The sequence below is a fragment of the Callithrix jacchus genome, chromosome 10, assembly GCF_049354715.1.
Source record: "Callithrix jacchus isolate 240 chromosome 10, calJac240_pri, whole genome shotgun sequence".
Taxonomy (NCBI): Eukaryota; Metazoa; Chordata; class Mammalia; order Primates; family Cebidae; genus Callithrix; species Callithrix jacchus.
This window is the reverse complement of record NC_133511.1, coordinates 122,287,643-122,315,426: the sequence shown is the minus strand read 5'-3', so window position 1 is coordinate 122,315,426 and position 27,784 is coordinate 122,287,643. Positions and strand designations below refer to the sequence as shown.

Genomic DNA, 27,784 nt, shown 5'->3' with positions numbered 1-27,784 from the left:
TTACCCAGTCTCAGGTAGTTCTTTATAGCAGTGCCAGAATGGACTAATACAGAGACATTTTAAGGGGCAGAATGGGGATGGGAAAGGAAAACAGTCTCTCCTTTGGTCCCTGGGACTGGCTTCTCCTGGTTTTCTATGCGTTTGTAATGCAGATTGGCTGTTGCTGGTGGGGTTTCACTCCAAGCAGCCCTGGCTTGTGTGTGGCTCTCTATGGGAGCCAGGATGCTTTCAGCGACCTTTCCTCCAGCTCAGCACCCGTGTCCCCAGGGGCTCCTGTCTGCACATGGCTCAGGTGCTGCGAGCAAGCCCCAGGTTCCAGGCAGCTTAGATGGTTTCTTTGAGGGGAGATGCTCTCAGCTGCTGAAGAGATATTTCTTCACTCTTCTCTTCTGCATGTTTCTTGGAAGAGCCTTCTTTGACCCTGTAGAAATGAAAAGGCAGAAGGCAGTGGTGAGGGGCAGGTGGCATGCATGTCGGGGGGGGGTGCCATATGCATAGGGTGCAGCTCCACTCTCCTGAAGCCAAAAAGGAGGTGGACACTGCAGCGGCCCCTTCTCTGGATTCTCTTGGGCACCCCGGTGGGCACCCTCCAGCTCCCTCCTTGCCCCATCACTGGGATCTCACAGCTGGCAGAAGCTGGCCTGGCTGGAAACACTTAGAAGAGCTGCAGGGTCAAGGGATCCAACAGTCTTACAGATGAGGACCTAGAGGCTGGACATGTGCCCGAGTTCACTTGGCTGGAAAACTGGGGCCAGCAGACACCCCCGGGGACTGGGACTACTAACACCCTCCTTCTCCCACTGGAGGAGGCTGGGAGGGACAAAGTCTGGGGCTCTGAGCCACTCCTGCCCTGCCCTGGTTGGCTCTTCAAGGAGTCAGGGGAGATTGAGGGTGGGGGGCTTGCCTGGACTTTGAGGCTCCCTCAATCCCAAATAACCTGAGGCTACCCCACTAGCTTTCTATCTTTTGACCAGGTCCAATTTTGTCTTTTTTTTTTTTGGGGGGGTAGAAATGGGGGTCTTGCAATGTTGCCCAGACTGCTCTTGAACTCTGGGCTCAAGCGACCTCCCACCTTGGTCTCTCAAAGTGCTGGGATTACAGGTATGAGCCACCATGCCCAGCGTACTGCCTTAAAAAAGAATCCTCTGTGCTTTTAAATGGTTTATGTTCATTTATTTTTATCGTTGTGCTGTGGACACTGGTAAGTGTTTTCCCACTTAGCAGTTTGTGGAGTTGGGTTTGGCCATGTTGCCCGGGCTGCCTTTCTGGCCGTTCTGCTGCCTACGTACGTCCCTCCCCACATCTCTCTTTTTCTGCCTGGGAAGCTGTTTCATCTTTTTGATTTCTGTCTCTTGGACACATTCAGCTTGTTGGTTTTGACTGTTGTGTGCCAGGGGGATGTGCTGCTAATGGTTACCGCCTGGGGCCTTGGAAGTTCCCACAGGTGAGGCTGCTTCCCCTCTGGGTCTTCCTGCCATAATAGGCTTCGAGAAGCTTCCGAGTTTCCCTAGCTCCTTCCCCAGCTTCTAGAACTGAGTGGGGGCAGGGGCTGGACACTGAAAAACTGCCTTGTTAAACTCTTTTTTTTTTTTAATTTAGAGACAGGGTCTCACTCTGTCACCCAGGCTGAAGTGCAATGGTACAATCATAGCTCACTGCAGGTTGGAACTCCTGGGCTCAAGTGATCCTCCCACCTCAGCCTCCCAAAGTGCCGAGATTATAGGTGTGAGCCACTGCACCTAGCCCCTGCTTCACCTTCGGCCACAAGTAAAAGCTCTCTGAGGCCTCCCCAGAAGCAGATGACACCGTGCTTCCTGTACGGCCTGCAGAACCAATTAAACCTCTTCTCTTATAAATTACCCAGTTTCAAAAGAAAAGAAAAGAAAAAATCATTCAGGTAGGCTTGTATATGAAAAAAAAAAAGAAAAAGATAAATTACCCAGTCTCAAGTATTTCTTTAAAGCAATGCAAGAACGTCCTAATACACCTACCAAACTGTTGGCTCTTCAGCTGGATAGGAACCATCGAATGGAACCTTGGCCAAGTTACTAAAGAAGCCTGTGGACCAGAAGGCTTACTGTGTCCTCATGTGACTTCTCGGGTGTCACATGAGGACACACTAAATGTGTACCTGATGATAAGGAGTCCTCGTGGCTGCTGGAATATATAATTTCAGAGCATGCATCTTTTGTTGCTGTTCAGAGGGGAGTCTCGCTCTGTCGCCCAGGCTGGAGTGCAGTGGCATGATTTTAGCTCACAGCAACCTCTGCCTCTTGGGTTCAAGTGATTCTCGCACCTCAGCCTCCCAAGTAGCTGGGATTACAGGTGCACGCCTGGCTATTTTTTGTATTTTTAGTAGAAATGGGGTTTCACCACATTGGCCAGGCTGGTCTCAAACTCCTGACCTCAGGTGATTTGCCCGCCTCAGCCTCCCAAAGTTCTGGGATTACAGGCATGAGCCACCATTCTTTTTGAGAGTGATATTGTCCCAAAAGGGCAAATACTGTTTCTTGGAGGGCAAAAAAAACATCTCAGATATTACAATGGTTTTTGGCCTTACGGAAGATTCCAGTGCATGGACAGATACATAGATCTTTGGTATTAAAATTTTATTGAGGTTGGGGAGTGTGATTAGAGAAAAAAATGTCTAAAAAGGGTTTGGGGGTGAGAATCAGAAAAGGTTCAGAAATACTGTTTTAGAAGAACTGCCTCAAATGCCCAGAACCCTAGGCTGAGACTCCACTTAGGCTCAGGTCGAATGATGCTAAGGAGACAGAACTTTTAAAACTGTAAGTCAGACCATATTAATCCCTTCCTCTCAGCCCTGCAGTGGGTTCTCCACTGACTAAGAATTCAGGTGTAAATTCTTGGCTGGGTGTGGTGGCTCACGCCTGTACAGGTGTGGTGGCACAGGCCTGTAATCCCAGCTACTTGGGAGGCTGAGGTAAGAGAATCACTTGAACTGGGGAGGCGGAGGCTGTGGTGAGCCAAGATCCAGCCTGGGCGAGAGAGTGAGACTGCGTCCCCCACAAAAAGAATTAAAGTGTAGATTCTCACCTTGGCCTCTAAGACTGCCACTGCCCACTCTCCAGCCTCATCTTGCAAGTCCATGTCTGGCTGGCACTCAGCTCCTCCCAGCTCTCTGGGAGCTCAGAGGGCTTCATAGGCTGTTTCCTCCCCCAAGGTGTCCTTCCCGCTTCTCAGCCTGCCTAGCCCTTCTTCCTCCTCCTCCTTTACATTTAGACTAAAGTCCAGAGGCATCCCCAACCACCCACACCTTCTCTCCTAATCCACACTTATCTGTGTGTATTTTTCTCTATGTGTCTCCTCTACTCCATAAGCTCCAAGACGGCAGAGATCACATCTGTGTTATTCATTCCACACCCCGCACTTAGCACTGTGTCTGCAGTACAGTAGGAATTCAATGACTGATAGTGGAATAAAGGAATTACATTTCAGAATGCCTACATCAAACACCAGGTAAAATCCTTAGCCTCCAGAATCTTGCAAAGGTCACTGGTCGCCCTCTTCCTCAGGGCACGGCTGCATCTGGATGTGCTCCTGCTGGTGTCTACCCAAGGGTAGGGCTTTGCTTCTTTAAGACCTCAGCTTATTTGTGTGTTCTAGTTGCTACATAAGCACCATGCCTGTTTACTCTTCAATAAACTGCAAGTTTAAGTTTCTTTTCTTTTCGTTTTTTTTTTTTTTGAGATGGAGTCTCGCTCTGAAGTGCAGTGACCTGATCTCAGCTCACTGCAACCTCCACCTCCCAGGTTCAAGCGATTCTCATGCTTCAGCCTCCTGAGTAGCTGGGATTACAGACACATGCTACCTCCATGCCTGGCTAATTTTTGTATTTTTAGTAGAGAAGGTGTTTCACTAGGTTGGCCAAGCTTGAACCCAGGAGGTGGAGGTTGCAGCAAGCAGAGATCATGCCACTGCACTCCAGAGTGCAGAAGAAAAGCCTTCCATATCTACGTATATATGGAAATATATTCCATAAACATACATATTTTGAAACAGAGTCTCTCTCTGGGCAACAAAGACTCTGTTTCAAAAAAATTATATATATATGGAAAGCTTTTCTTCTCTTCTGTTTCTGAACAATTAAATCCCAAAGCCATTGCATGGGGCAGAGCAAGGTAGGTGTCCACGTTGAGGGGTGTCAAGGCCTGGGGTGTTGGAGCCCAAGTGAGGTAAGCAGGGTGTCTGCACAGGGAGGTGTCCTCTACAGGGACGCAGAGATTGAGCCAGTGAGGGAGTGTCCGTGTGTGAGGGTGTAGCCAAGCACAGGTATCAGAGCTGGGGTGCAGTGAGGAGGGCATCTGCATGTAGTTGGCCCAGCCTGGGGTGGTGGGGCCCCAGAGCAGTGGAGAAGATGCCCAGGCAGGGGAGGGTGAGATGCGGAGGCGACTCCAGAGACTGAACCTTGGGCAGGCAGAGTGACAGCTGCAGCAATGAGGGGCGGTCTACATACAGGGGAATTGATCCAATAACTAAATATAGTAAGAATGAGGGGAGGCAGACTTTTTGTTATCAGATAAGGAAATTAACGAATAGGAAAAGAGAAACTGGGATGAACCCTGTGCTGTTGGACAGAACTGGAGATGTTGGTGTGAACTCACAGATCCAAAGACATAAAGGTGTGTGTTTCTGTGTGTAGACACACATATTCTGCACCTCTGTCCACTGAGAGGGCTTGGGAGCAGAGAGACTCCAAAAACAATAACCATCTTGCACCCAGATCTTGGTTTCTAAATAGCACTCTCCGCTAAGATGAACCATACTCAGAGGAATGCTCCTCTAGAACTACTGGCAGGATGAGCTAGAAAGCATGCTAGAAAGCAAGGACATGCTTAAATCATTTTAAAGGACACAGAAGCCAGAAGATCCCCACTGACCAAACCTAGGGCAAACTGAGCATCCAAATGGGGTATAATCATTGAATAAGTGAGAATTGATAAATCAATAATGATATAAAGAAATAAGGAACTGAAGGTTTGACGAGAAACGGAATATGTACCTGGTTTCAAAGTACATCCCCAAGCCCAGGCACGGGCTCACACCTATAGCCCTGGCACTTTGGAAGGCTGAAATGGGGGATTCCTTGAGGCCAGGAGTTCAAGACCAGCCTGGGAAATAAAGCAAGACCCTCATCTCTACAAAAAGCTAAAAAAAATCAGTCAGGTGTAATGGTAGGAGCTGGCAGTCCCAGCTACTGAGGAGGCTGAAATGGGAGGATCTCCTGAACTCAGGAGTTCAAGGCTGCAGCGGGCTATGATCATGCCACTGCACTGCAGCCTGGACAGAGCAAGACCCCATCCCAAAAAGAAAAAAACAAAAGAAAGAACACTCCCACAAAATACTTAATAATTACAAAGAGGAAAAGATTAACTTTACTGTGGGTAAGTCTGGCAGACACCATCCGAATCCAGGGAATAAAAGAGGCATTCCCAGTCATGGAACAAATCCAAATTGTGGGCTGGGTACAGTGGCTCATACCTGCAATCCCAGCACTTTGGGAGGTTAAGGCAGGCAGATCACCTGATGTCAGGAGTTCGAGACCAGCCTGGCCAATGTGGTGAAACCCTGCCTCTACTAAAAATACAAAAATTAGCCAGGCGTGGTGACAGGTGGTTGTAGTCCCAGCTACACAGGCTGAGGCAAGAGAATTGCTTGAACCCGGGAGATGGAGGTTGCAGTCAGCTGAGATCACGCCACTGCACTCCAGCCTGGGCAACAAGAGCAAGACTCCATTAAAAAAAATCCAAATTGCGTATGGTCTGCTAGGATGAAATGAGAAGGACACAGCATTGTTTCTGGGATGCTCCTGCCAGAGATCCGTAAGCTACAACCGATATAATCAGCAAACCCAAACCAAGGGGAAACGTATCAAGAACTAGTCTGCAATCTTCAAAGCTGTCGAGATCACTGTTGGTCTGTGTTAGCTTCGTGCTCGTCTCCAAAGACGCCTGGAGCCATGACACTGAGTGCTGGCTCAGACAAGGATGAGCTGTGCTGGCTAGCAACTTATGTGCTGTTAAAGCCCAACTCTCCCCTGGAGGTCCCCTCTATCAACTAGTCTGCATTGTTTACTGAAAATGTATGGATTTAGGATCCGCACCTGTTTTACCTGGTGATACAGCCTGGCTTTGGCTGTGTGCAATGGGATAGAAAACATGCCCTCAGCTAACAGGTGCCTTGGCTTCCCTGGGATTGAGATACTTCATGTTCATCTTGATGGCTTGTGATACAGAAACAAAATGTATATCCTGGGCCTAAACGAGGACCCTGGGAGGTGCCCCTGGGTGCACTAGGTCTCCCAGTGCTTCCCTGTATTTTCTTCCTCCTGCCGTATTTCGTCCTTTGTCTTATGAGGGCCTTATCTAAGTGTCTTTTGTGGAGTCTTGTTAGTCCTTCCAAAGATAGAACTTTGTTGACTTGGAGTCATGAAGGTCGAAGGACACCTGAGGACACAGTCAAGCCTTTAGCCATGTGACAACTCAATGCTATACGTGACTCAGAAACAAATCCTCCAAATTATAGGACATCGTTGCAGGGATTGCAGAACTTGAATGAGGTCTGAGGCTTAAGTGCTTGTCATGCATCAGTACTAATGTTCTGACTTAGATGTCGCAGTTGTGGTTATGCAGGAAAATGTATTTGTTTGGAGGAAATACACATCAAAGCATTTGGAATCCACATCAACGACTTTCAAATGCTTCAGAGAAGAAGGTTATTTGTCTTGCAGCAGCACTTCTGTAAATCTGAGATAGTTCCGAATTGCATATGTGTACACACGCACGCACGCACACACTCGAACGCACACACACACACACACACACAATTTTAAAATAAACAATAAAAGCCATACAAACTATGAGCCTACTTTGCAACGTTTCTTGACCTCAAGAGCGCATCCCACATCTGGAACCAATTCATTTTCCAGCTTGCGCAAGCTCACTCTCACCCCTGGGGAGGAATGGACTCCTAATAGGACCAGCTAGATCAGACCCAATCAGAAGATCATCGTGAGAAACAATTGCTCATTAGCAGCTACTCCAGAAAGTAAAATCATTTTCAGCAAATGCTCTTCAACACTGAATTGTTAATATCCAGTAACAATACTTTCTTTTTTGACAATAATTTTTTTTTTGAGACGGAGTCTCCTGTCCCCCAGGCTGGAGTAGAGTGGCACTATCTCGGCTTACCACAATCTCTACCTCCCGGGTTCAAGCATTCTCCTGCCTCAGCCTCCTGAGTAGCTGGGACTACAGGCATGCGCCATCACCCATGGCTAATTTTTGCATTTTTAGCACAGACAGGATTTCACCATGTTGGTCAGGTTGGTCTTGATCTCCTGACCTTGTGATCTGTCTGCCTTGGCCTCCCAAAGTGCTGGGAATACAGGCCTGAGCCACCCTGCCTGGCCAACACACAATAATTTTTATATTGAATTGTCCCCGGCATAGTCAGAGGAAGCTGCATCACGTAAACTAGACTTTCATTTGGCGTTACTGAGATTTTTCTAAGGCCAGGGTAAGCAAAATTTGATTTTTAAAATGCCCAGGCCAGAATCCCCTCGACTGTTCTCTCTGTAATGGTGGTGGGGGGGGGACATTTGGACATTTCTCCACTTGTTTTTTCATGTACTTGAGGCAACATCTCAAAGAACCTCCAAACCAGGCTCTGGAATGGGAATGGGTTATCAACAAGTACTTCCCTAACATCTGGGACACCTGCATCTAGATCTGTGGGATAAGCAGGGGTCACACAGGTAAAGAGCAAATGGAAGAGCATTCTAGACAGAGAGTGCAGCCCAGGCAGTAGCCAAGCTGGGGGGTGAGCTGAGCAGGTGCCAGATCACGAGGACCTTGTCAGACTTGATTTTATCCTCGTGATCTGGCAGAGACGGGATCCTGTTTACGTCACCAGCCTGCCACACTGCTTGGCCTTCAGGGAATAAAGTGGACAGGGACAGGGGAGGATATGGGGCTCTCATAGTTGTCCAGACAAGTGACAGTGGTGGCTTGATGTAGAGCCATGGACACAGGGCTGGAGAGAGAACAGATTCAAGTCTATTCTGGAGGCAGAAATGATAGGACTTCCCAAAGAATATATCCTTGATGGCCCTTGCAGTGCAGCTTTGGTCCATGGCCCAGGTTAGAGATGGGATATCTATGGGGGTTCTTTTTTTAAGATGGAGTTTCACTCTTGTTGCCCAGGCTGGAGTACAGCGGCATGATCTTGGCTCACCACCACCTCCGCCTCCCAGGTTCAAGCAATTTTCCTACCTCAGCCTCCCAAGTAGCTGGGATTATAGGCATGCACCACCATGCCCAGTTAATTTTTTGTATTTTTAGTAGAAAGGGGGTTTCTCCATGTTAGTCAGGCTGGTCTCAAACTTGCGACTTCAGGTGATCTGCCCCCCTTGGCCTCCCAAAGTGCTGGGATTACAGGCATGAGCCACCACGCCGAGCCAATGTGGGTTATTTCAGGGTTGCAAACACAGCACCCATACAGGCCACTGGGTACAGATGGGTCCACCTTTGGGATCAAGCTGATCTTCAGAGAGGGTGACACATGGGCTCTGCTACTGTCCCTGTCCCCATTCCCCGAAACTAAGGGTCTTCCCTGAGCCCACTGTTGCTGAGAAATGCTGCAAGAAGCAGCCAGATCTAATCCCCTCTTGCGTTTGTTTTAGAAACATTGTCCAGGCGTTGCTGTCACCTTAGCGACCTTTCTAATGAGACCCACATTTGAAGCCAAGATGATCTTTAAAAAAGAAGAGGCCAAGAAGAGAAGAGAAGCCTCTCCTAGTGCTAAATGCTAAGGAAAGTGTCACTTGCGAGGAAGCCCAGAACCAAATCTGAAGCCTGCACGGCAACCACAGGGGCCTGTCTTTGCTCAGTTTTCCCCGATCTCCTCTCCCCACTTCTCTGCCAGGCCTCACTTCCAACCCACGAGTTTCCTGGCTCACGGTTTATTCTTTTTTACCTTCGTGATCAGGTCTGTTCTTGTGGAAAGCTAAGCCGGTGTAGATGGAGGTGCGGAGGCATCTCACAGCTCTGGTGCGTCCAGCTAGGACGTTTCAGATGCGCAGGAGTGGGGAGAACACCCCACTTGCCCCTCAGTTATTTCCTGGAACTCTCGGCCTATTAGCGCTGGAGGCCCCTCACCTCCTCTCCATCGCCGTGATGGTCTCCATCAGGGGCTCGTTACGGGTCTCGGTCAGGAAGCAGACAGCCAGCCCAGCCAGGATTGCGGTGGCCCCGAAGCACACGGGTGGCAGGATGGCACTGAACTCCCCAAGTGTGGTAACCAGGGACGCTGCCAGGCCCCCGAGGCGGGCATGGGCTGAGGCGAAGCCCATCCCCATCTGCCTGTGGGAGGTGTGTGGATGGGTCAGTGTAGCGACCTGCACCCCTCAGGGCCTGGGAGGGCCACACCCTGAGTGTCAGGGGGCAGGGCAGGAGGGACCAGGGGTCCTGCCTCGGTGACCCAGCAGGTCTCACCCTGCAGTGTCTCCCCCCATGCACCCACCTGATCTCCGTGGGGTACAGCTCGCCCGTAAACAGGTACACACAGATGAAGGAGCTGGCCAGGCAGCCTTTGCCCAGCGCTGCCTGAGCCGTGCGCAGGTTCTGCAGACCTAGACCGGGGAGCAGGATGGAGCTGAGGTGGGAGGGGAGGAGGAGGGGAGGGGGAGACCCAGGGTGCAGTGGAGAGGGTGGAGGCTCAGGAGGGGATGAGGCCGGGGAAAGAGGCAGAACCTAGAGGAGAACCAGGATTTTCACCACCTCCCCTTCCCAAGTGTTCCCTGAGATTCAGAAGTCCCCCGACTGCCCTGCTCTGACTTCTCCTCTTTGCTCCCTTATTTGCATCTGTCACCAAGTCCTACTGGGTAGGTAGGTGCTTTAGAGTCAGGCCTGGGTTCAGCTGGGCACGGTGGCTCATGTCTGTAATCCCAGCACTTTGGGAGGCCAAGGTGGGCAGATCATGGGGCCAGAAGATCCTGGCTAACACGGTGAAACTCTCTCTCTACTAAAAATGCAAAAAATTAGCTGGGCATGGTGGCGGGCGCCTGTAATCCCAGCTACTCAGGAGGCTGAGGCAGGAGAATTGCTTGAACCCGGGAGGCGGAGGTTGCAGTGAGCCGATATCACACCACTGCACTCCAGTCTGGGGGACAGAGTGAGTCTCCATCTCAAAAAAATAAAAAAGAAGTCAGGCCTGGATTCAAATTGCAGCTGTCACCCCGCTGGCTGACCTCGGCCACTGTTTCTTACCCCCTCTGCACTGCCATGTCCTCTTCTGTAAAATGAGCAAAATAGCACCTGCTTTATGGGATCGGAGTAAGCTGATGCCGTGGGTGAGCAAAGTGCTCGTTAAATGTTTGCCATTGTCCTCATTTTCTTTCTCTTTCTTTTCTTTTATTTATTTATTTATTTATTTATTTTTTGAGACAAAGTCTCACTCTGTTGCCCAGGCTGGAGTGCAGTGTCATGATCTTGGTTCACTGCAATCTCCGCCTCCCAGGTTCAAGTGATTCTCCTGCCTCAGCCTCCTGAGTAGTTGGGATTACAGGTGCGCACCACCATGACCAGCTGATTTTTGGATTTTTAGTAGAGACAGGATTTGGCCAGGCTGGTCTCGAACCCCTGACCACAGGTGATCCACCTGCCTCGGCTTCCCAAAGTACTGGGATTACAGGCATGCGCTACCATGCCTGGCCCATTGCCCTCATTTTTAATATGCTTCTCCTGCTGTTGTTTATAAATAGCAAAACCCCTATTCAAACATCCAACATTAGGACAGTGGTCAAGAAAATGATGGTGCCTTCTCCGGCTGGTGGCAGCCGTGGCTGCAAACTGGAATCAGGTGGGGAGATTTTATAAAACACTCACACTCGGGTCTTACTCAATATCCACTCTAGCAAGACCTATTGGGGATAGGCTCAAATTTGGGTATTTTTAAAAGGTCCCCAGGAGATTGTATTATGAAGCCAGAGTTGAGAAACACCAATCTAGATGAAATATTATCTAGGCTGGGTGCAGTGGCTCACGTCTATAACTCCAGCACACTGGGAGACCAAGGCAGGCAGATTACTTGAGCCCAGGAGTTTGAGACCAGCCTAGGCAGCACGGCAAAACCCTGTCTCTACACAAAAATACAAACAATGAGCCAGGTGTAGTGGAATGCACCTGTAGTCCCAGCCGGAGGCTAAGGTGGGAGGATTGCTTGACCTTAGGAGGTTGTGAGCCACGACTGTGCCACTGCACTCCAGCCTGGGCCGCAGAGTGAGACTCTGTCTCAAAAAAGAAGAGAGGCTAAGTGGGGCAGGGCAAGGCGGGGCAGGGCGGGGTGGAGGGAGAAGAGAAGGAAGGGAGGAAGGAAGGAAGGAAGGAAGGAAGGAAGGAAGGAAGGAAGGAAGGAAGGAAGGAAGGAAACTGTTATATAATAATAAAAGATCAGGTCCATGAGGCCGAGCGCAGTGGCTCACACCTGTAATCTCAGCACTTTGGGAGGCCGAGGTGGGCAGATCACTTGAAGTCAGGAGTTTGAGACTTGAGCCTGACTAACATGGTGAAACCACATCTTTACTAAAAATACAAATATTAGCCAGGCGTGGTGGGCACACCTCTAATCCCAGCTACTTGAAGGCTAAGGCAGGAGAATCACTTGAACCTGGGAGACAGAGGTTGCAGTGAGCACCGCAGCACTCCAGCCTGGGCGACAGAGTGAGAATTCTCAAAAAAAAAAAAAAAATCAGGTCCGTGAAACATTTGTGCTAACATAGAAAAGCATGTTGGGCCGGGCGCGGTGGCTCAAGCCTGTAATCCCAGCACTTTGGGAGGCCGAGGCGGGTGGATCACGAGGTCAAGAGATCGAGACCATCCTGGTCAACATGGTGAAACCCCGTCTCTACTAAAAATACAAAAATTTAGCTGGACATGGTGGTGTGCGCCTGTAATCCCAGCTACTCAGGAGGCTGAGGCAGGAGAATTGCCTGAACCTAGGAGGCAGAGGTTGTGGTGAGCCAAGATTGTGCCATTGCACTCCAGCCTGGGTAACAAGAGCAAAACTCCGTCTCAAAAAAAAAAAGAAAAGCATGTGTATGTTTCAACATATACATGTTGAAATAAGGGCATATTATATATATGTACACATGTACACATATACATATAATCCTATTTACATTTTTATATGTATAAACAAAATAGGATCTCAGCTATGCTAAATACAAATCTATAAATAAGAAAAATAGGTCAAGATACCCATAATAACATTCATCCATTTTACAGGTGAAGCACAGAGAAGCTGGACGCCCTGCCCAAGGCCAAGGCTGCAGTCACCAGGGGCACAAGGTTGAGCACATGCTCTATGTCGCTGCTGTTCAACCCTGGCATCTTGTTGGACTCACTGGACAGTTTGTAAAATACTGAGGGTTGAGTTCCACTCCTTGAGATTCCCAGTGCACTGGCCAGGAGCACCTGGGCACAGGGAGTCATCAAGGTGCTCCAGGTGAAGGTCATTCTAGCCAGGTTTGCAAACCACTGTTCCAGGGCCAGTCCAGCTGAAGTTCGAACTCTAACTTCTCAACCCTTGGACATGCTGCCTGCTCAGACTCCGGGGAGCCGCACACTCCGCTGGCCACACTGAGTGAGCCCTGTGCTCTCCAGCTTCTTAGATGCACCTGTCTAACCTCCCTGACCACACGGTAGAAGCTCTGAGAGCCAAGGCTCAAGGCCTCCACCACTAACTGCCACTGGGCACTAAGTGCTTAATACAAACTCTAGTAATCAACAGTCACTTTCTGTTTTTGGTTTTTGTTTTTTTTTTGAGATGGAGTCTCCCACTGTCGCCCAAGCTGGAGTGCAGTGGCTCAATCTTGGCTCACTACAACCTCTGCCTCCCTAGTTCAAGCAATTCTCCTGCCTCAGCCTCCTGAGTAGCTGGGACTACAGGTACCCATCACCATGCCCAGCTAATATTTTTGTATTTTTAGTAGAGATGGGGTTTCACCATGTTGGGCAGGCTGGTCTTGAACTCCTGACTTTGTGATTCGCCCACCTCTGCCTCTCAAAGTGCTGAGATTACACACGTGAGCCACTGTGCCTGGCCTGTTTTTGTTTTTTTGAGACAGAGTCTCACTCTGTCACCCAGGCTGGAGTGCAGTGGCACGATCTTGGCTCACTGCAACCTCCGTCTCCCATGTTCAAGTGATTCTACTGCCTCAGCCTCCTGAGTAGCTGGGATTACAGGTGTGTGCCACCATGCCTGACTAATTTCTTTGCATTTTTAGTAGAAACTGGGGTTCACCATGTTGGCCAGGCTGGTCTTGAACTCCTGATCTTATGTAGTCCACCCACCTTTGCCTCCCAAAATGCTGAGATTACAGGCGTGAGGCACCGTGCCCGGCCTAACAGTTTCTTTCTTTTCAGATCCAGAGAAATACCCCTGGGCCTTGTTGCCATGTGAAATTTGTTGTCTACCAGACCCCAGAGGCCCGCAGTTCTTAGTGGGCAGCAAGAGCAGAAGTGGGTGGCTCACCTTCCGGCACAAACATGTTGGCGATCACCATGAGCCCGGCTAGGATGAGGAAGGAGGCTACTGTGGCCCGGCGGCCCACGTAAATCATGGTGGCGGTGGCCACCAGCATGGCCGGGATGTCGATGATTGCAAACAGGGCCTGCACCAGGTAGAGGCTGAGCCCAAACTTCTGCAGGTCCATGGCCAGGCCGTAGTAAGCCACAGAGTTGGAGAACCTGGGAGAAGCAGTGGAACGGTCCTTGTTCATCCCGTGAGTCACTGTTCTGACCCCAGGGGAGGTGACACAAGGGTGGATGACAGAGGACTCCTCTCCTCGGCAAGGTAAAATTCCCTGACTTCCCATAAATGCCCCTTCCAGGTCTCCTAAGTCTCTGTCTTTGGCATTTGAGCTCGGACCCCTCCCTCCGAATTCCTTTCCACCACCCAATCCTGGGTCCAGTGCATGGATTCTGGAGCGCGTTTGCTTTTCTCTGCAGTCCACCTCAGTGCCGAAGTTAAGACAATACTAAAAAATAAAAAGAGAAGAAGATGGAGGAAGGCCAAAGGACACCGGAGCCAAAGCAGAGACTCCCAATGGCCAAAGCTGGGGCAATTTGGGAAATAAGGTCAAGACGTCGTATCTACTAAATAAGGGAAAAACACCATTGAATTATAACCCAAAGTATAAGCTACATGAGTATACGTGAGTCTCGATAAAGAAATGATTTTATAAAGAAGTCTTTCTGAAAAAAGAACTCCAAACAATATGTGTCAATACTCCACTCCTTCAGGAGGTGAAGCTTAGTTTCCCTCTCCTTGAGTGCAGGTCACTTCAAAATAGCAGAATATGGCTGGGTACAGTGGCTCATGCCTGTAATCCCAGCACTTTGGGAGGCGAGGCGGGCGGATCATGAGATTAGGAGATTGAGACCATCCCAGCCAACATGTGAAACCCTGTCTCTACTAAAATACAAAAAGTAGCCAGGTGTGGTGGCACGCACCTGTAGTCCCAGCTACTCGGCAGGGAATTGCTTGAACCCGGGAGGTGTAGGTTGCAGTGAGCCTAGATCATGCCACTGCACTCCAACCTGGTGACAGAGCAAGACTCCATCTCAAATAATAATAATAGAATATGGAAAGAGGCTGCGCACGGTGGCTTGCACCTGTAATCCCAGCACTTTGAGAGGCTGAGATGAGTGGATCATTTCAGCCCAGAAGTTCAAGACCAGCCTTGGCAACATGATGCAAACCCACTTCTACCAAAAGTACAAAAATTAGCTCGTGTCATAACCTGGTCTCAAAATAAATAAACAGATTAAAATTCAAAAGTAAAAACAAGAATATGGAAAGAAAACATAATTAACTTTACAGTGGAGAAACCTGGTAGACACTACCTTCATCAAGGGATCAACATTAACACCACCAGAGTCAGCCACGCTGATATCACATATGCCCGCATATGATATGATATGATGAGAGGGTCATATCACCTGCACGGTTCTCCTTTCCCAAATCCTGCAATCCCAGTCTAATCATGAGAAAACCATCAGACAAATCCAAATTGAGGCCGGGTGCAGTGGCTCACATCTGCAAACCCTGAACTTTGGGAGGCTGAGGCTGATGGATCACCTGAGGTCAGGAGTTCAAAACCAGCCTGACCAACATGGTGAAACCCCGTCTCTACTAAAAATACAAAATTAGTGGGGTGTGGTGGCACATGTCTGTAATCCCAGCTACTTAGGAGGCTGAGGTGGGAGAATCACTTGAACCCGGGACACGGAGGTTGCACTGAGCCAAGATCACGCCATTGCACTCCAGCCTGGGCAAAAAAAAAAAAAAAAAAAATCCAAATTCAGTGACATTCTAGAAAATACTTGACCAATACTTTTCAAAACTGTCAAGATCACGAAAAATAAAGAAAGACTAAGAAACTGTCACAGATCAAAGGAAACAGAGAAGACATAAGATATGACTAAATGTAATGGGATATACTAACTGGTAAAATCCAAAATCAGTCTCTAGTTTCATTAATAGTAAATTACCAACCGCAAATTATTACTTTTGACAAATGTACTATGGTAATTTAAGATGATAATATGAGGGGAACTGGGTGAAGTGGACACAGGAACCCTCTGTACTAATTTTGCAACTTTTCTATGATTATACATTTATTCCAACATTTTATGAAGGTAAGTTAACAGTAGGATATATCTGTGAAAAACAATATCCAGAAAAAAAAATTTATCCTGAAAAAATATATATTTATGTGTGTGTATATATGTATATTTTTTTTTGAGATGGAGTCTCAGTGTTTTTGCTGAGGCTGGAGTGCATGGTGCAATCTCTGCTCACTACAACCTCCGCTTCCTCGGTTCAAATGGTTCTTCTGCCTCAGCCTCCTTAGTAGCTGGGATGACAGGCACGCGCCACCACACCTGAATTATTTTTACGTTTTCAGTAAAGACAGCGTTTCACCATGTTGGACAGGCTGGTCTTGAACTCCTGACTCAAGTGATCCCCCCACCTCAGCCACCCAAAGTGCTAGGATTATAGGCATGAGCCACCACACCCAGTCCCTATTATATCCATTTCCATAAGAATATGTATGTGTGTATGTCCTAAGATCTGCCAGAATACAAACTCACGCCTGACAGTGATGGGAGATGGGAGTTCAGAGACGGGAGGAAGAGTAGGCTGAGAGGAGCATTCACTCGCGTATCCGATAACAGAGCACAACTCGCATTCAGGTACTGTCCTACCTGCTTTACAGACTACTTTTCACAACAACCTAATGCGGTAGGCACTATTATGATGCCCATGTTACAGATGGGGAAACTCAGGCACAGAGAGGTTAAGTAACTTGCCCAGGATCACAAAGCCAGTAAGTGGCAGAGCTGAGATTCAAACCCAAGTTCCAGAGTCCTGCTTCCTAACCCATACACTACACTGACTGTTTCTGGATTGTTTGGGGGCGGAGGGGGGGGGGGGACTTTTTAACAACGAGTATGCATGCTTTTAGAATTTAGAAAAAGAAAAACCACAAGGTGGCTCAGGCCTGTTATTCCAGCACTTTGGGAGACTGAGGCGAAGAACTGCTTCAGTCCAGGACTTCTAGACCAACCTGGGGGACATTGAAAGACCCCACCCCATCTCTATTTTAAAAAAATAGCCTGGGCTTGGTGGCAGGCACCTGTAGTCCTAGCTGCTCCAGAGGCTGGGGTGGGAGGATCGTTTGAGCCTGGGAGGTCAGGCTGCAGTGAGCTATGATTGTGCCACTGCACTCCAGCCTGGGTGCCAGGGCAAGACCTTGTCCCAACAAAATCAATCAACCAGTAAAGAAAAAAATCCCAGTTAATTGAAGGCATTTTCAATAGGGTTTGGTGGAAATTTGTGAAAGTTCACCAGCTCCTAACTCTTCCTCTTCCTCCTCCCCCATTTCTTTTCGAACCCCGGGACTCCCCATCCCCACCTCATCTCAGACACACTGGCAAGGAAGGGGTTGGGAGGGGAGCACGCTCGCCGCCTCCCACTCCCCAAAGCCAGGACTGCGCAATTAATCCCAGGCGCGAGCCTGGCGCGGCTCCCAGATGTCAGCGAAGCGAAACATTTGGAAACGGCCCCGATTTTCCGGACGCGGTTAAGTCCCGGCGTGCGAAGCCGAACCTGCGGTGCCCGGGGGAGCTTTGAGCGGGTCAGGTCGGGTCGGCTCCACGGGAGAATCACCCCACCTGCAGGCTGGGAGCTCCAAGGTTGGCTGCCGAGTCAGTTTCTCAACGAAAACGGGCCTTTGGTTTCTTTTTCCAGAAGGATCCAAGAGAGGACTTTCAGCTCTGGAATTTTGAACTCAGGATCTGTTTCTCCCTCGCAGAATGAGGAAGGTGGACGAAGGGAAGCCTAGGCCGGCGGGGCTACCGCAGGGAGACGGGAGCTCTCTCGCTCGCCAGAGCCAGAACTGCGCTGCCGACCACGCGGTCAGGGCAGAAGCCCTCACAGCCCCCAGAGTCGGGGCCTTCCCATCTTCCCAGTACACAGGGGTCACAGCCCCAAATCCAAACCAGAGACTCTTGACCCCAGAGCTTCCCAGGGGGCAACCTGCGGTTCAAGTGCTTTATGTGTCTTTTTTTTTTTTTTTTTTTTTTTTTTTGAGACGGAGTTTCACTCTCGTTACCCAGGCTGGAGTGCAATGGCGCGATCTCGGCTCACCGCACCCTCCGCCTCCTGGGTTCAGGCAATTCTCCTGCCTCAGCCTCCTGAGTAGCTGGGATTACAGGCACGTGCCACCATGCCCAGCTAATTTTTTTGTATTTTTAGTAGAGACGGGGTTTCACCATGTTGACCAGGATGGTCTCGATCTCTTGACCTCGTGATCCACCCGCCTCGGCCTCCCAAAGTGCTGGGATTACAGGCGTAAGCCACCGCGCCCGGCCCACTGTCTTAACTTTGTTTCGTTTTTTGAGACGGGGTCTGCCTCTGTCATCCAGGCTGGAGTGCAGTGGTGCGATCACAGAGCAGCTTCAAACTCCTAAGCTCAAGCAGTCCTCAGCGTCCCAAGTAGCTGGAACCACAGGTGGCCATACCTGGCTGGTAGGGGGTCTCCCTATTTTGCTCAGGCTGGTCTGGAACTCCTGGGCTCAAACGATCCTCTGCCTCTGCCTCCCATAGGGATTACCGCACACATGAATCACTGGGGCTGGCCTCATGTCTTAACTCTGGATCCTCACAAGGACCTTACAGCCATAGGAGAGACCCCAGGAGGCTGGGCTCCCTGACTTGCTCAGGTCACATGGGTAGTCCAGCCTCAGAGTCCAGCTGATACGTACTAAAAGGGATAGTACCCTGTCTCTACTAAGTATACAAAAATTAGCTGGGCGTGGCACCTGCCTGGAGTCCTAGCTACTAGGGAGGCTGAGGCAGGAAAATAGATTGAACCTAGGAGGCAGAGGTTGCAGTGAGCCAAGGTGGTGCCACTGCACTCCAGCCTGGTGACAGAGTGAGACTTCATCAAAAAAAAAAAAAAAAAAAGAGAGAGAGAGAGAGAGAAAAGGAAGGAAGGAAGGAAGGTAGGTAGGAAGGATGAGATTCAGATGCTTCAGGTAATGGAGAAAAAAAAGGAAGAAAGAAAAAGAAAACGAATAGTAATTCATTGCCTGCACTCCCTGCTTCATAAGTATCAATACCAATTATTTAAATGTGCAGAAAATCCAGTAGAATGAAATCAACACGGTTGCTTTTTATCAGCCCCTCCCCTTAGGATGTGTCAGCTTCCAGTTGGTGGTGCTGTTGCACGTGGGCTGCCTTGGTGTTTTTGCCCATTTCACATCTTCACGTCTGTGAACCTGTTAGGAATTCCTTCCTGCCCACCTTGCAGCCTTGATTAACCATCTTTTAAAAGCAGTTTAAATGCTATCTCCTACCTGAAGCCCTCAGCAGCCCCAACTAGCAGAAATGTTGTTAGGATGCTTGTCTCACTGTATGGAAATTAGAATTTTCCTGTCTATCCCCTTCTGGAGACAGAAATGTTTTTTCCAGAGTGGGACACTTCCCAGAATCCACTGGAAGCCAGCCCCAAGGGCATATCAGGATGGGACAAGGTACATTCTGGAAAAGCTGCCTTGGTGATTCCAATAGACCTCCCACCCAGGTGAGACCCACAGCCCAGAAGTGGGGTTCCTTGGTCAGCATGTTGTCTCATCTGTCACCACATCTCAGCATCCAGCAGAGGGTGAGTGCTGGAAAAGGGGTGTGGGAAGAGATTGCGTTCACAAGGCTCACCTGCTCATTGCATTAAGAGTATTTCAGAACAGTTTTTCGGTGGGAGCAGAGAGCACGCCCCTGCCTCGGGTGAAAGATTTGGGCATGAGCCCGTCACCTACCAGACCACCATGAGACAGCACGTGACCTTGCGGATGGCCGGAGTTCGGAAGAGATCCAAGATTGAGTTGGAGATGTGGACACTCGCAAACTCTCTCTGGATGTAGGAGCTCACCACCTGGGCAAGGAGAGTCAGCTCAAGGGAAGCGAGGGAGCTGGGACCCCACATCCCTGCTGGGAACCCCTTCATCTGTGTGGAGGAGAGCTGGGGTTGAGGTCTTTGGTGAGGTGGCTGGCCCTAGTCTCCCTTACATCCAAAGACTGATGGCACTTGAGGGGCTGTTTCCAGAGTGTTGAGAAGCTCCAACATGAGCCCGAACACTCCTGAAGTTCTGCGGTTCTGGAGGGCCCCCCGCCCCGTTCCTGGTATAAGCTTGGAGATTGGGTCAGATAAGAGCAGGGGTTCTAAGAGGTTCTGCCACATCCGACTGTGTGTTTCCAGGCAAGTTACCGGACCTGTCCACGCTTCAGTTTCCTCATTGGCAAAAGTGAGACATGAAATGAGATTATGTACATAAAACTCTTAGCCTCGTACCTGGTGTGGGGCTTGAGAAACGGTGCTTATTGATAATAAATGGGAACTATCGTCTAATAAATGGTATTTAAAATGGTACTTTTGTTATTGATTCCCTGATAATTTTACTTTGCGGTTGCCATTTTAATAATTTTAGTTTATTAAAATTTCAACTGGCTGTCAAAGGTAATGAGGTTACTTCCTCACTGCAAAGATAGACTGGTGAGCAAAGCAGTTAAATTATTTATCCCAAATCACACAATCATGCCACACCTAAACAACATACTTCACACACAGAACTCTGCCTGTCCTGTTTATTCCCAGCGTCTACCCCTGGATGGCACATGAGCCCTGGGAAGTTGCTTAATCCTAGTGTAACAGGCTGGAGACTGTCTCCGCCCTTCCTCCGAGCCCGCTTACCTCCTTGGTCAGCCTTTCCCCTTCTTCCTTCCTCCCGTTCATTGCAGCCACCTTCCGCAGGTTCTGGACAGCTAACTGGGACTTGCCATGCAGGAGGAGCCAGCGGGATGACTCTGGAAGCCACCTGGGATCGAGAGGAAGTAGAAGAATCTGGGGCTGGGCAGGGCTCATTCTGTTCCCCAAATCCAATACCCCCTTGTCCACCTTCTTTCAGCCCCCAAAAAAGGTGAACTGTCCTCCCTCCTGTTTGCAGCATCAGGAAGTCTGGGGGCTTGCCAGCTTCCCTCTTTTTACAGCACGTCATATGAAGACTCACTGGACAGTATTTAAACACTACAGAGGACTTGGCCAGGTGCGGTGGCCCATGCCTATAATCCCAGTACTTTGGGATGCTGAGGTGGGTGAATCACCTGAGGTCAGGAGTTCAAGACCAGCCTAGCCAACATAGTGAAACCCCATCTCTACTAAAAAGACAAAAAAAACTAGCCAGGCGTGGTGGTGTGTCCCTATAATCCCAGCTACTCAGGAGGCTGAGACAAGAGAATTTCTTGAACTTGGGAGGGGGAGGTTGCAGTGAGCTGACATTGTGCCACCTCACTCCAGCCTGGGCAACAGAGGGAGACTCCATCAAAAAAAAAAAAAAGATTACAGAGGATTTAGGACTTCAGCAGACCCATGGGTTTGTTTGTTTGCTTGTTTTTGAGACTGTGTCTTGCTCTGTCACCCAGGCTGGTGTACAGTGGCACAATCTCAGCTCACTGCACCTTCCACCCCCGAGTTCAAGTGATTCTCCTGCCTCGGCCTCCCAAGTAGCTGGGATTACAGGCGCCCATCACTACCCTGGTTAATTTTTTTTTTTTTTTTTTTTTTATTTTTAGTAGAGACAGGGTTTCACCATATTGGCCAGGCTGGTCTGGAACTCCTGACCTCAAGGGATCTGCCCATCTTGGCCTCCCAAAATGCTGGGATTACAGGTGTGAGCCATCCTACGTGTCCCAGACCTGGTTTTAAATCTGGTTCTGACCCTAGCTGTGTGGCCTTGAGCAAGTCATGGGCCCTCTCTGGGCTGCGCCTCATTACCTTCTTATAAATGTCCCAGTTCTATTCTTATAACTTTATGAGTACTCTAAGTTGAAGGATGCAAAGGAGCTGATGAAGGCAAAGGCCCTTGGGATGTTCCAGAGCCCCACACGAATGCAAGGGACGTTACCAGAGCGTCCCAGTGCCCTTCGTGAGGACCTGAGAGCTTGCAGCCTCCATGGACACCTGCCATCCTTTGTGTCCCTCGTTAGGTCCAGCAAGCCCTGGTCACTGACACCCCAACCTCTTATAGGACCATCCCACTTTGTTCAGGACATACCAAGAATAGAGGAAAAAGATCAGGAAAGGAGCCGAGACAGCAAACTGCAGGCACCGCCAAGGGCGAATCAGGTACGCGACCCCAGCCAGGAGGAGCTGGCCCAGGGTGAAGGAGTACCCCAGCAAGATGCCCGCCGCAGTCCGGCCCCGGGTGGGCATCCACTCCACAACTGAGGAGGAAACAGTCACGTGCAGTGGGGTTTGATGCACCACACCCGCCTTATCATTATTCTGACAGCTTAAACTCATTCCAGAGACCCGCTGAGATGCAGGCCAAGGTGTCCCTACTGCACTCCAGGTAGATTCTAAGTAGATCGAAGAGCTCAATAAACAGTAACCCTACAAGAATGCCAGAAGCCACGATCGATGATTTTACCATCGTAGGGCAGGGAAAGGCTTTTCCAAGAATGTCACAAAACCCAGGAGCAATAAAAGGGAAGGTTGACAAACTTGGAGTTGTAAAAATAAAAAATGTCTGCACTGGAATTAAACAAACAAAACACCATAAGCCAAGGCATTACGTCAACAAAAAAGCAAAAAACTTAGTTGTGACCTAACTAACAGATGAAGGACTAATTTCAGCCTGGCCGAGGTAGCTCACACCCATAATCTCGGCACTTTGGGAGCCTGAGGAGGGTGGATCACCTGAGATCAGGAGTTCGAGACCAGCCTGACCAACATGGTGCTAAAAATACAAAAATTAGCCAGGCAAGATGGCATGAGCCTGTAATCCCAGCTACATGGGTGGCTGAGGCACAAGAATCGCTTGAACCCGAGAGGTGAAGGTTGCAGTGAGCTGAAATGGCACCACTACACTCCAGCCTTGGTGACAGAGCTAGATTCTGTCTCAAAAAAAGAAAAAGAGAAAAAAAGACTAACTTCTCTAATACTGAAAGAGTTTTCACAAATCAATAGGAAAACAGCCAACAAGCTAAAAGGAAAATGGGCAATGGTGCAATTTTTGGCTAATTTTTGTAAACAGCAAAACCTGGAAAAACGTAGGTGTCCATCCATATCCATAGGGGACTGATTAAGTGAGGATGACACACCCTTATGAGGCAGCCCTAGTGAGGACACTTCCTCCCAATGGGCAGGAAGCCTGTGCGTCCAGTCCTTCAGCAAACCCTTCTGAATTTAGCCAGAATCTGCGCTCACTCCCTCTGCTGCTGCCACCGTGGCCGGGTTCAGCCTGGTCTCTTGCTCCGTGACAGCAGTAGCCCTTTAACCGGCCTGCCCGCTTCTCTCCTGGTGTCACATGGCAGCCAGAGAGATCTACTCAGATCTCAAATCCTAAATCAGATCAGGTCTCTCCCTGGTCAGAATCCTCCAGTGGCTCTTGTGTCACTCAGAGGCAAAGCCACAGTCCTTGAACGCTGGCCACAGGGTCCTGCGGAACCTGCCCTCTCCGACCTCATCTGCCGCCCGCCTCCCAACTCCGCGTCAGCCGCAGGGCCCTCCTTGCTCTTCGCCCTGGGCACACTTTCCCCTGCAGCGCCTCTGCTTGGCAGTTCCCTCTGCCTGGAATGTTCCACCCCAGAAAGCTGCAGGGCTCACTCCCTTAACTCCTTCCGGTTTTGCTCAAAATGGCCCCTTTTCAGTGCCGGCTTTTCCAAACCGCACTAATTAAAATTGCAGACCCCTCCTCTCCAATCCGGCCATTCTCTTTGTTTTTGTTGTTGTTTTGTTTTCTTGAGACAGTCTCACTCATTGTGTCACCCAGGCTGGAGTGCAGTGGCGCAATCTTGGCTCACTGCAACCTCTGCCTCCCAGATTCAAGTGATTCTCCTGCCTCAGCCTCCTGAGTATCTGAGATTACAGGCATCTGCCACCACACCCAGCTAGTTTCTTGATTTGTAGTAGACACGGGGTTTCACCATGCTGGCCAGGCTGGTCTCGAACTCTAGATCTCAGGTGATCTGCCTGCTCCGGCCTCCCAAAGTGCTGGGATTATAGGCGTGAGACACGGCGCCCAGCCAACCCCGGCCATTCTTACCCCCTTTCCAGGCTTCGGTTTTGCTCTGTAGCCCTTACTGTCTTCAGACATGCTGTGGGATTTGTGATGTGTGGAGGTGGTATCTCCCCTCGATAGAACATGGGCTCCAAGGAGCAGGGCTTAGCTCTGTTCACTGAAACACAGAGAGCCTCTCCTGCCGCAAGGAGGCCCTCTATCAGGCAGCGGAGCAGTGACAACTTGGTTAAGTGAATGAATCAAGTACAGAACAGTGGTACAGGAACAAACGGGAGGGGAGGCACATATATATACATGTTGGGGAGGGTCACTACATGTGTGCGGTGTGACCTGAGGCAGGGCATGGCCTACGGTGGGAGCTCCAGGGCACTAGATGGAATCTCTACAAAGTCATCTTTATAGGTTGAGCTGTCCCAAGACAGTGCTCGGCCTCTCCAGCCTCAGGAGGTGTTAAGAGCCTGGGCAGTCTCTGATGTGTGTGTGTGTGTGTGTGCGCGCGCGCGTGTGTGTGTGTGTGTGGGTGTGTGTGTCTGTGTAGGTGTTAGAGCTCATTCCAGCATGAGGTGGATGTCAGACATCTGTCTTAAGCCATGGCTGGATGCCCAGCCTCAGAGTGAGCCTCAGATCTCAGACCGAGATCCTGCTGTGTGCTGGGAGAGGGAGGGAGGTCAGGTGTGCTGGCCTGGTGCATCCTGGCTCTCCAGGTCCAAGATTTCTCCCTGACCCCTGCTATAAAAGATCCATCCTATCTTTGGACAGCTGACAGTGGCAGCAGTTTCCGTGCCCGGCAGTGCCCCCAGGAACAAGCTAAGTAGCTAAAGTGAAACACAGGTAGGTGGCAGGCCTGTATCCAAGTGGGCTTCCTACTGCCCTGCAATGCTTTCTCCTAGGACCACCCAGGGGCTGCTCAGAACCAGCCTAGAGGGAGGACTGAGCCTGTCACTTATCACTTGGGGGCACAACACTCCAGACTGGCATCCAGGAGCCAGGTCTCCACCATGAAGCTGAGGAATCACCAGCCTTCTTAGAGTCACAGAATTTCAGGGCTGACTGCGGCCCTGGGGATCATGATGGCTCACTCGCCTCCTGTGTCCCGGTGGCCTCCGTGTCCCCACACTAAGCCTGGCAGACAATAGGTGCTTAGTAAGTGGTTAATGTTGGCTAATTCACAAAAAAAACAAACCTAACCCTCTCAGTTTACAGATGAATACTCTGAAGCCCAGACCTGGGAAAGGCCGTCCAGGACTCCCCACCCACAGCCAGCAGGCCGCTACCCAGAGCCCGGTCTCCCAAGTCCAGAACTCTGCTGGGAGGGTTAGGGTTGAGGTTGCTGGATGAGAATCCCAACAAAACAACATGAGAAAAATGTCCATGACCCTGGACACTGCCACCCCCCTGCCCCCCACTCTTTCAGGAGCCCCAGCCCTTCCCGGCCTCCCCTCGGCTGGACTCACCCAGGGAGAGGGAGTTGAGGATGATGCCGGAAAAGGTCATGCCCATCAGGAACCGGAAGACGCAGTAGGCACTGAAGGAGCTGAAATACGCTGTGGCAGCCCCCGAAGCTGCCAGCTGCAGGTAGGACCAGACCAGGGGCACCTTGCGGCCCAGCCTGAGCCCAGAGAGTGAGCACAGGCGTTAGGGTTTTTGGAGGAGCAGTAGCATCCACCAAGGAGCAAATTGGCAGCCCATGCCTGCCCCTTCCACCTGAGCAGGGGGTTACCAAGGCAGTCAAGGGGAAGATGGGGTGCCCCGTGAAAGCCACCCCTCCAAAACAGAAACTTGAAACTGCTGGGACCCGGGCTTTGTGAGTCACAGAGGGAGGGGCATAGTGCAGAAGGAAGCTGCACTTCCAGGATTTGGTCCAGGCTTGAGGAAAGGCAGGGATTCTGCAAAGCCCCAGAGATGAGTGTGGCAGGTAGGGAGAGGTCACCTGAGCACTGTTCTGGCTGGAGGGAGGCCTCAAACCAGAACTCACAGCAGGTGAGCCCTTAGCCTGTCCTGGTGTGGGAGCAGAAGCCAGGGTTGAATCTTTACCTGGAGCAGAGGGTTGCCATGCCACAGAGGGGCCCAAGGCCAGGGTGGCAGAGTTAGCCCATTCCAGCCTTGGTACCACCCTATTTGCAATGAGGGTCCAGGCCCAGAGTGCACAGCCTCAGCTTGGCCAGGAGGGCAGCAGGCCAAAGAAGGGGGCAGCTTTTCTTCTCCACACACCCCATGACCTGTTCATTCATTCACTCACTCACTCATTCATTTATGCATTCATTCATTTATTCATTCATTGTGACGCAGTGTTCCTTGATCATTAATCACCTATAAGTGACAGGCCTGAGTTGAGGGCTGGTGACACATGAGACACTCTGGGTTAGACACAAGCTCACATGTAGGAAGACCAGATGTGTCATAACACAGTGTGATGAGGGCTTGAGGCACGTGGCACAGGGAGCCTCTACACTCCAGAGTGTGGGGTAGAGTCCGGGAGAGCCCCCCAAACCCAAACTGAGAGAAGAAGGGCAGAAGAGAAGGGAGAGGGGAGAGAGCAAAGAGGAGGAAGGGGAGAGAGGAGCAGAGAGGGAAGCGTGGGAACCAACTTCAGAGCCATGAGCTGGCCGCATGTCACCATCCATCAATAGGGTCAGTTAGGCCGGGCACAGTGCTCACACCTGTAATCCCAGCACTTTAGGAGGTAGAGGCAGGAGGACTGCTTGAACCCAGGAGTTTGAGACAAACCTGGGCAACATAGTGAGATCCCATCTCTACTAAAAAAAATTTTTTTTAATTAGCTGGGTGTGGTGGTGTGTGCCTCTAGTCCCAGCTACTTGGGAGGCTGAAGCGGGAGGATCGTTGGAGCACAGAAAGTCGAGGCTGCAGTGAGCGATGTTCGTACCACTGCACTCCAGCCTGGGTGACAGAGCGAGACCCCCATCTCTAAAAAATAAGGGGGAGCAAGTTAGGGTCTGTTGCGGCTCATTCATACAGTGGGATGTAGTGTGAACACTAGGAGGGCTGGGACCGCTCTTTGCGAAGAATAAGAGAGGCTCCAAAGTGAAGAGAAAGCTGGGTGCAGGACGATGTGTGGTGGATGCCAGCATCTGCATAAAAGAGGACGGCCAGGCCTGTAACCCCAGCTACATGGGAGACAGAGGGAGAAGTGCCTGAGCCTAGAAGTGTGAGACCAACCTGGGCAACATGCTGAGACCTCATCTCAAAGCAAAAAACGGGGGGACATAAAGAAGGACAAAATACAAAACAGGAAAAGAAAAATGGGGGGATGGAGCATATACACCCACTTTCTTGACTGCATAGAATCCTGTCTCCAGTAAGAGACACAGAAACCAGGCTGCCCTCTGGGAATTACTGCAGGGAGGGGCAGAGGCAGGAAAGAAATGTGGGCTCTTCTGTGCCTTTTGGGATCTGGAACCACATGAATGTACTATATGTATTATCTGTTTAAAATGCACGAGTCAACTTTCACAAAGAAAAATGAATGCAGAGGCCTGGGCTTTCCTCCCTGTGGTGGGTGGCTGGGGCCCTTATCCCCACAGGCTCACCTGTCTGCCAGGCTGCCAAACACAGCAGCCCCCACCAGCACCCCGGCCATGTAGACGGACTGAGCCAGGTCTCGGAGAGTGCGGGCCTCACACACCAGGTCCCACTGCAGGGAAGACATGGGAGCTTCAGACTGGGCCTCAGCAGCAGCACCCCCATGCACCCAGCCCCCTCTGACCTCCATCACGATGGTGGACGGGAAAACACTGCGGTTATAGACCCAGCCGTCCTTGCAGCCCTCCGTGGCTGCTCCCGGGAGAGAGGAGTTGGGGTTCGGCAGGGCCCACTGAGGTTTCGTGAAGCGCCGGCATGGCTCCGGGGCCCCAAGCTGGTCCAGGGGTACTGTGGCCCTCAGCCAGTTCTCCGAGTCGTTGGTGGCCTCAGTGTGGTTGGTGGGGCCCCGGCAGTGGTGGGGGGGCACAGCGGCTGTGAAGTTCTGCAGGAAGTTGTGGCAGGCCAGGAGGCTGCAGGGCAGCAGCAGCAGGGCCGTGTGGAGGAGCTGGAAGCGGCCCACGCCACCCAGGGCGTCCAGCAGGTCTGTGAAGGCCATGACCATGGGCCTGACCTGAGGC

General features: G+C 50.5%; 1 protein-coding gene and 1 pseudogene across 10 annotated transcripts; one reads left to right on the top strand and one right to left on the bottom strand.

Annotated features, from left to right (window-relative positions):
* Window positions 1–27,784, bottom strand: SLC22A20 (solute carrier family 22 member 20). Of its 10 annotated transcripts, none has more exons than XM_017978273.4 (10): window positions 27,391–27,783; window positions 27,215–27,318; window positions 25,121–25,275; window positions 21,699–21,867; window positions 20,339–20,462; window positions 19,407–19,522; window positions 13,555–13,769; window positions 9,544–9,652; window positions 9,180–9,383; window positions 1–421 (listed from the first exon to the last, which is right to left on the bottom strand). In XM_017978273.4, the coding sequence occupies exons 1-10, from the start codon at window positions 27,766–27,768 to the stop codon at window positions 325–327; spliced, it is 1,671 nt and encodes a 556-aa protein (XP_017833762.4). In that variant the 5' UTR covers window positions 27,769–27,783; the 3' UTR covers window positions 1–324. The 10 variants fall into 10 exon arrangements, 9 of the variants coding, with proteins under 9 accessions (XP_017833762.4, XP_054097031.2, XP_054097032.2 ...); XM_054241056.2 differs by lacking the exon at window positions 19,407–19,522 and adding an exon at window positions 11,205–11,330 and having other exon boundaries at window positions 9,180–9,379; XR_001914526.4 differs by having other exon boundaries at window positions 9,180–9,379; window positions 27,215–27,781.
* LOC144578015 (uncharacterized) lies at window positions 13,848–18,867 on the top strand (annotated as a pseudogene).

Coding starts and splice junctions, on each gene's coding strand:
- SLC22A20 (XM_054241054.2), bottom strand. CDS start 27,768: ATGGTCATGGCCTTCACAGACCTGCTGGACGCCCTGGGTGGCGTGGGC. Junction 25,276..27,214: donor TTTGGCAGCCTGGCAGACAG/GTGAGCCTGTGG, acceptor CTCTGGGCTCAG/GCTGGGCCGCAAGGTGCCCC. Junction 9,380..9,543: donor CTGTACCCCACGGAGATCAG/GTGGGTGCATGG, acceptor TCCCACAGGCAG/ATGGGGATGGGCTTCGCCTC.